The 8,701-nt window shown below is 39.0% G+C and overlaps 1 protein-coding gene across 1 annotated transcript in view; it reads left to right on the forward strand.

Moving 5' to 3' along the window:
- Window positions 1-491: 491 nt before the first annotated feature.
- ZEB1 (zinc finger E-box binding homeobox 1) overlaps window positions 492-8,701 on the forward strand; it is a gene marked incomplete at its 5' end in the record, with an annotated part of 24,414 nt that continues 16,204 nt past the window's right edge. Inside the window, 3 exons of the mRNA XM_010138365.1 lie at window positions 492-692; window positions 6,698-6,760; window positions 8,398-8,559. Of these exons, the coding sequence (XP_010136667.1) occupies window positions 492-692; window positions 6,698-6,760; window positions 8,398-8,559 (426 nt within the window). The remainder of the gene's footprint in view (window positions 693-6,697; window positions 6,761-8,397; window positions 8,560-8,701) is intronic.

Consider the following 8,701-nt stretch of genomic DNA (forward strand, 5'->3'; position numbering starts at 1 on the left):
CCCTACAGTTTTGTTCCTTCTGTACTCTGTTGTTTATATACATACAGCCTATCTTCCTTAGACAGGTCTGTCTGTAACCAAATGTTTGTCAGTATTGAGTGTTACACAGGCTGTTGAGCAGGCCATGATATTCTTAAGGGAAACATACAGTAATGCTGGTATCTGGACAGGAGTGATCCAGTTGGAAGCCTGATACTTCAGTATGTGGAGTTGTCCACTCCCTTTTCTTGTGCAGCCTTACGCTGGGTGTGCAGAAATGAGTTCCTGGCAGTGGTGGAAACCCAGCAGCTGTCAGATGTCTCCTTGTGTGTTGCCGTACATCCAATTTGCACACGAGCCACTGCCTTCCCTATATGGAAAGAAGAAATAATAATGTAACTCTTTAGAGGTGCTCCAAATAGAGCATCTGGCCACAGTACTGAAAGCTTTGGACCTCCATCCTGTAAATTAAGAGTATATTGATCAGTATTTTGCTTTTTGTCTGTCCACAGTTACCAATTATAATAACGTGGTAGAAGCAAACTCGGATTCAGATGATGAAGATAAATTGCATATAGTGGAAGAAGAAAGTGTCACCGATGCAGCAGACTGTGATGCTAGCGTGCCAGAAGATGACTTGCCAACAGACCATACAGTATTACCGGAAAACAGTGAAAGAGAAGGGAGTACAAACAGTTGCTGGGACGATGATGGTATGTTCCTTTTCACTGATGATGCTATGTAGAGAAAGGTTTCTAAAATGAAGATTCAATAGGACTTCATTTGTTCGCTTTGTTAGTGAAATAGCATGTAATGGTCACAGTCTGAGTTTCTCACCTATTGTAATACATTTTATGTTCTTTATTTAATATTTAAGGCAGATTCAGAGGTGCATTTAATCCATTGGCATTGTTAATCAGGAGCTTCAAATCTGTAAATGCAGCATTCTCAAGGGTGATCAGAGACTAGTTGCTTGCTTTTAATTTTTCTGAAGTGTTTTGCATGGTGAATCTCTGCCATAGCTCTGGGTAAGGTTCAGGGTTTGCTCAGTTTGGGGAGTAAGCAGTAAGCCAAAAACACGAAACAAAATAATATTCAGATGTAAGTTTCTCCCTGTGAGCTGCTTCTGACTTCTGCCTTGTAAAATATAGCCAGAAAAAATAGTTTTTAGATAATTAGTTTTAGAATTGGCTACCTTACTCATAATGAATCTGGAAGGAGGTGAATACTGTATATGTTATGCAGCAGCTTTAGAAGCTGAAAATTTGTAGCAATCTGTAAGTAGGCCTTTTTTACTGTGGAATCAGGTACTGAGTTTCGTAATATCACACAGCATGCTTACATTTGAGCCAAACTTGGACAAATGTGTAAATCAGTGGAATTTATTGCAGAATTTTGCCTTAATCCCCTGAAAGGTACAGAATATTTTCTGACATATCCCTGTTAGTCTCTGGACTCCAGCCATTACTCTTTAGCATCCCCCTTGCTAAAACTGGTGGTTTAAGATAATCGTGTGACCTCACATCTAAATAAACAGAAAGCAGTCATACGGTTCCTTGCTGCAATCCAGCTGAGAGCGAGCAGATGAGAGTTCGAAGAATAGCATCAACTCGGCCTGTTTTTACACAGCTGCTATTGCCAGGTTATGCTATGCCTGAAAATAAGTAGTTTGGAACTAAATTATTAGGTAGGTAATTTTCTTAGTTCTCTTATAATATCTTTGCTCTACTTCAGGATATATCTATCAGCAATTGCAGTTACATAAAAAGGGGCTGTTTCTTGAGCCCTTCAAGCATAGGTGTAGGAAACCTGAAGCAGGGAGTGAAGAGCACTGGCTCACAGAGGTGCTGAGTCAAGACCTGGAGGTGTACCTGCAAGGAGTCATGACACAGTGTTTTGCCTCAGACAATCTTCTGGGGTTTCTCGGAGCTTAAGACATGTGATGACATCTTTTTTGACTCATTATTTCTAATGTACTATTTTTATCCTTTTACTTTTGTACCTTTTACATTTGTTTGCTAAAGTGAAGCATTTGAACCAAATTCTGCTGTGATTGTAGAATCACGATGCAGATAATGTTTTCTTTGCCTTGGTCAGTTCTGGCAAAGCCAGGCTTTCATCAAGGTTTAGTCAGGCAAAAGACTAAACAGCTGCCATATAGGCTTGCTCAAACTCCTCTAAATTTCTTCTGTAAAATATATTCTGAAACCTCTTTTATAGCAGTCTGGAGATTTTTTTATTCAGTGGTTAGGTTTTTTAAAATAAATTGTTTGAATTTCTGACAATGAGAAAAATTAAGACTGCGTTAGGTTTTATGGAGCTTAGATTTGCTACGGTAAAGGACTATTTACTATTTTATAGCTTTCCTAGAAGGAACAGTATGAGCTGAAAATCATTATCAGTCTTGGTTGCACTTTAGAAATTTGGAGAGACAGGTATTGAATATGTGGTCTCTCTCATACAGGGAAAGGTACTGGGGTAGGTGTCTGTGCGACACGAATACCCTTTTCAGGACTGGTAATAATTTTTAGGAAACATATCACAGCAGTTTTAGTAAGTTGTGTTTCATTGGTAAAGTAGTACTGAAAGTTCCTGGGTTTAGCTGAACTTGACAGAATGAGTTTTTTACATATTTATTCTGTTCACGAATGCCCAGGAATAGAAACAACACATGTAACGTTTCTTTATCAGATTAGTTTCCTTCCGTTTCCAGTCATTCTAACTGAATTTCTTGATTTCATAACAGGTGTTTTAAATGTAAGGTGTGTATCTCAAGAGGTTTAACTGAAATAGTCATATGGGTTTGAAAAAAAGAACCATGTGTATCCTGCACAAGCCATTCGCAGTGTGCCAGCATTCATGTGTGCAATAATTTTGTAATACGATTTCTTTTTTGCTTTAAAGTAAAACCTATGCTACAATAAAAAAAAAAAAAGCAAAGGTTAAAATTATTGACTTATGTACTTATATTAGAACACTTAAAAAGCATGATTACGTATTCTAAGTATTTAGCAGATCTAGAGGTCTCAAACCTGGAACTAAGATACATTTGAAGAATTGAAAATGTTTAAAAATTGTCCAGACTTTTAAATAACCTTTAAAAATTAATGAAATTGGTTTATGTTTAAGGTCTTCTTGGAAGTCAAAAATTCCTTTAACTCATAAAATTTTAGGTTGAGCCTGTGTGTTGTGTCTTTCAGCGCAGTGGATTGCTGAGAAAGGTTGCTGCATTGGTTTGTGTAAATTTCATTTGGGAGGAAGGCTAAAAAAGCATGGCATCTTTTTGATCAAGTTTTTACTCACAGAAACAAACAACCAGGCAGTAGTGCAAGCTGTAAATAGAGCTTGCTACATGTGTATCAGAAAATTAGCTCTAAATTAGAAACTCCTTTGATGGGCTTTGGAATTTATTCCGTTCTCTGAAGATAAGACTACAGTGGAAATTTTAGCAAAGTTTGTCTTTTTGCCTTCAACCAAAGTTTCCATTTTGCTAGTGGTTTAAATTTATCTTATCTGTACAGAGATCTTTACAGTCAGCCTATGACACAGTGATTGTGTCACGCGTGTTCATTACTAGTACACACTGTTGCCTGTGATCTGAAAATCATTACCATTTAACCCTAGGAAGTACCACCATATCTCTAAGCATCTGCTTATAAGCAGTGATGAGATACAGAAGTCCAAGAACGTGTTTTACAGCTATCTAGTATGTCCAGATGTAATGGCAAGATAGATATTCATGCCCTAGATGCTATTTGTGGAGACCTGTCAGTCATTCAGCAGGTAGCTCAAATTTCTTCTGGAATTCAGAGCTATGATTTCTGCATGGTGGAATGGTATCTTAAGATCTGTTCCCCCATCATATCCATTTCTGTTGCTTCCGAACAGCTGTATTTGCAGTGTGGTAATTGGGCTTCTGAGGACACCATTGTAAAGTTTCCTTCCTATGTGGGCCATACCTAGTTATAAAGATGGACCTCCGCTTACATTTTTCAAATTATTCGTTATTCCTACAGCATTAAGGAGGATCATCCCCTATAGGAGAGGGTTCCGTCCTGTCTTATAGCCCACTTTTAGATATTGGGAAGAGAGAGTATCAAACACAGATTGTGATTATTAGAATTGAGAAGGTTTTTAGCTTCATTGAGATTAATCACACAGAATGTCAGAGGTCGGAAGGGACCTCTGAGGATATGTAGTTCAACACCCCTCCTGAAGCAGATTCACCTAGAGCAGGTTCCACATGGTCCCGTCCAGGCGGGTTTGAAAGTCTTTGGAGAAGGAGACTCCACAACCTCTCTGGGCAGCCTGTTCCAGTGCTCTGTCAACCTCAAAATAAAGAATTTTTTTCTTACGTGTAGGTGGAATTTCCTGTGTTCCAGTTTGTGCCTGTTGCCCCATGTCCCATGACTGGGCACCACTAAGAGCCTGTTCCCATCGTCTTGACACTTGGCCTTCAGATATCTATAAGCATTAATAAGATTCCCTCTCAGTCTTCTCCAGGATCTATAGACTTAGGTCCCTCAGCCTTTCCTTGTAAGAGAGATGCTCCTGTCCCCTGATCATATTCATAGCCCTGCACTGGACTCTCTCCAGTAGTTCCTTGCCTCTCTTGAACTGAGGAGCCCAGAACTGGACACAGTACTCCAGATGAGGCCTCACCAGGGCAGTGTTGATGGGGAGGAAAACCTCCCTTGACCTGCTGGCTACACTCTCCTTTACGCACCCCAGGATACCACTGGCCTTCCTGGCTGCAAGAGGTTAACGTGTTGTCCACCATCTCCACAGAGCTGCTTCTCAGCAGGTCAACCCCTAACCTCTACTGGTGCACGGGGTTATTCCTTTCTAGGTGCAAATCCCGACACTTGCCCTTGTTGAATTTATTCGGTTCCTCTCTGCCCAGCTCTCTGGCCTGTCCAGGTCTCGCTGAATGGCAGCACAGCTTTGTCATCAGTTATCTATAATGCCATAAATTCCTTGACATTCCCTTGGGAAGCATAGTTATTTGTACTGAAGCCAATGGAATTTGCTAGAGACACTGTGATTTAAATTTCCATGAGTAATAACTTACTGATATTCCCCTTCTTCCATAGACCCTATTTCATAATGGAGAAAAATCACAAACCCTTTTAAAAAAAAATAGTGTGTTCTGATTGTTTTCAAGAAATAAAATTTTTTATTTGAATATGCATTGCATGCAGTCATCTATGCACAAATTCTGAACCAAGTCTGTGGTATCATGGACCAAAAATATAATTAGCTCACAATCCAATATTGACCAATAATATATGGGCTGTTTGGGGGTGGTTTTTTCAGATGACAATTAAAATTAAAGTAAGATTTAAGAGTTACAGTTTCTTTTAAGCATATTTCTTGTTTGTGGCTATCTGCAGATGTTTTGGATCTGTGGGATTTTATCAAAGTAGACAGAATTAACAGTCTTTTCCTTTGAGGAAGCTGGTGTTATCTGAGAACTTAGATTTCCCCTGGAATTTATCATCTTCCATAAAAAGGAGAAATTGGCTTCTCCTGTAATCAAAAAGCTGCAGTGTTCTGGGGTTTTGACTAGCCAAACCAAGGGCTTTTTCCCTGCACTGAAGTAGAGTGAAGTAAGGTAAATAAAAGTTTAACAGTTGCCATTTCAGATCAGAGCGGTTGTGTAAATCTAATCCCCTGTATCACATATGTGTCCTTTTCTGTAGTGTAGCTCTGAAGCATCTGAGGTTTCCATAATAAAGCTATGAAATAATGCTTTGATTTCACATATATTAGTGTAGCACACCACTGATAAGGGAGCAAAACAACCAACATAGTTCTGCTGTGCACACCTGCCGTGAGGCAGGTGCTGACAGAAATGGCAGCAGTGGCCTCTCCAGTATGAGCTTCCAGGTCCATGCTACCAACAAACGTAAATTAGAACAACTTGGGCCATTCATTGATCTGAACCAACAACTTGTACTGAGTTAAAACTGCCATGCTGCATCCCTGAACGCTGCAGCAGGAACTGGTGGAGCTTCAGAGGCAGGTAAGCTCCACAGCATTAGTTCTGTGGACGTGTGGTACCTGCAAACTTGTGCTGAATATTGGAATTGATTTGTGAAATATTTTTGTAGTGCACAGTTGATATGAAGTGGGGAGCATGTGTTTAAAATCCTGGTTTGTTTAAGCAATCGCAGCTTCTAAGTGGTTTCTAACCAATTTACAAGAAAGAGAATGCATTAGGTAGCTGTTTGCAGACATTACCAGCAAGTTATCAATCACTTCTGAAAAGTGCTCACTAGAGGAAAAAATGTAAACTTACTTGGTTTGTGATGCTGTGGCTTCCAGCATTAATATTTTGGTATATCAGATAGCTGTGTTTGTAGGCAGGGTTATTTAAGCAGCTGACTCTGTATTTGCTGGAGAAACATACTGTCCCTGTCTTTACCTCTCCAAGTAGTGGTTAGTGTGTAGTATTGTTTCCTTTTAAGATTTCGTTTCTTTAACTGTGGAAGATTGTTGTGATTCAGCTAATTACACGCAGCTGAAATAACGTGCAATCCATATTTTTGAAGGAACGTTGTGTTTAAATGCAGTTCTTCTGAACAATACAGAAATGGAAAAAATTGTTGAAGAAATAACTCAATATATTAAGTTGTCGTCGTGTGTGGTTTTGTTTTGTTCTTCTGTGGGTTTTTTTGTGTGTTCATTCTTCTTTTTGTGACATGTACTATTTCAGCTGGAAAAGAAGCAAAGGAAATCCTGGGGCCTGAAGCTCAGACAGATGAAGTTGGATGTACAGGTATTTCTTTGTTAATCTGAGTCTCTTATTCATAAAGTGCTGTTGAATTTTGGCTAGGTGAATATCCCTCTGAAATCTTTTGACTTCTCCCACCTCTGTCTATAAACTGCTTTGCTGTTCCACACTAGAGGTCTTAAACTGTAAACAGCGTTTTACCTGCGGAAGAGTGGTCTGGGCTCCTTTCAGCTGTCCTGGGTGCGGTGGTGACCCGGGGCAGTCCCCTCGTGCAAGGGCTGACCACAGCACTGACTGTAGCGCTGCTACAGCAGCACGTTTCCTAAGAGCAAAACAAGGAGCAGCAGTCATCTCACGGGTAGTTGTATGGAATACAAGTGCAGGACGACAGATAGTATTTTGAACTAATAAGGAATATACCAAAATAAACTTAAGCTAACATTATATCTTATTATCAGCTCCTCTGTTCGTACTGATTATACAGAAGGCAAAAAAAAAAAAGTGTACTTCAGTTTCAGAACCAAACAAAGCTTTGCTATTTCTCTGGTTGGCTGAAAATTTAACATGTAATCTGTCCAGCTTTTAAAAATATTTTTATACTTTTTTTTAAATACCGTTAGAACTAAAAGGTTAGATGTTATCATCAGGTTAGATGCTTGTTTTAAAAGAAAAGCAAACTTAAACATTGATATGTTCAAACCTGTAAATTCACACATTTTTTTTTAGTTACTATGAAGTCAGATCTCTCCGAACAGGTATGGAGAACTATGTTTCGCATATGGACTGCAATGCAATACGTGACACTGCCTCACGTCAGAAAAAGATTGTGTCAAATTATAGATTGAGTGTGACTTCACCATAAGAGATGAATCATGATACTTCTCCTTCCTAAGAAAAATAGGCTTCACATTATTAATACAGAGGGAGATCTGTCATGATTTAGCGTGCCGCAAGGAGAGCTCACAGAATGTTCCACCATGGTAAAAGTAAACTCTATGAACAATGTGTTTAGGCACATACTTGGTAGCAAATATTTATTGTACAAACATGAAGTAAAATGTTAGATTTATTATTTGTTTACTTTGAAATACAGCTGTTCATTGATTGATTTCTTAAGTTTTAAAACTGAAAACGTTGAAGGATGTTAACTGGATCTGAACCTTTTTGGTAGCCATTTCCAACACTGGGAAACAAACCACTCAAAGATCAAGTTTGCTGCATTTCAGCCACCCAACTTGTTATTCAGAGTTTAAATTTCTTCTGGGCTTGTGCTAATGAACAGGTCTTAAATAACATGTCTTGAAGGTAACAAATGTTCTTTTGCAACATAGGAGCCAAGACAGTAAGCTGGCCTTCAAACTGCAAGGGCTAAATCATTGTTAATGTTGTATTGAAGATGTTCAGGGAAGTTGAAGGGAACAGCTGAATCTAAAACCATAAAAATTCACTGAGTTGAAGAAGCAAGCTGTGTTTTTAGTCAAATGTTTAAATGTCATTATGCCACTGGTTCTCTGTTTTAAAATTTGGCATATTCCTGCATCTTAAAGGGCTTGAACTATACTAGTATTTGTGAAGAGTTTTAAAATCCTTGGGTAGAGGGTGATTTGTCAATGTGAATTCCTGTATCTCATTTGAGTTCTTTTTAAATTCTTCATATCTTGCATCGTGTTTTTCACTCTTAGTAAAAGAAGATGAATGTGATTCTGATGCAGAAAATGAACAAAACCACGACCCTAATGTTGAAGAATTCCTTCAGCAAGAAGACACAGCTGTTATCTACCCCGAAGCACCTGAGGAGGACCAGAGACAAGGCACACCAGAAGCTAGTGGTCAGGATGAAAATGGTAAGCATGACACTGGTTCAGTTCATAGGAAGTAGATTGTACTAACTACTCGACTGAAAAGTTCTGTTGTTTAGAAGACAACAATGCATACACTTCGGGGCGGGGCGGGGGGGGGGAATCATAGTTAAAATATTACAAGAGG

The sequence above is a fragment of the Buceros rhinoceros genome, unplaced genomic scaffold, assembly GCF_000710305.1.
Source record: "Buceros rhinoceros silvestris isolate BGI_N320 unplaced genomic scaffold, ASM71030v1 scaffold5686, whole genome shotgun sequence".
Classification (NCBI taxonomy): domain Eukaryota; kingdom Metazoa; phylum Chordata; class Aves; order Bucerotiformes; family Bucerotidae; genus Buceros; species Buceros rhinoceros.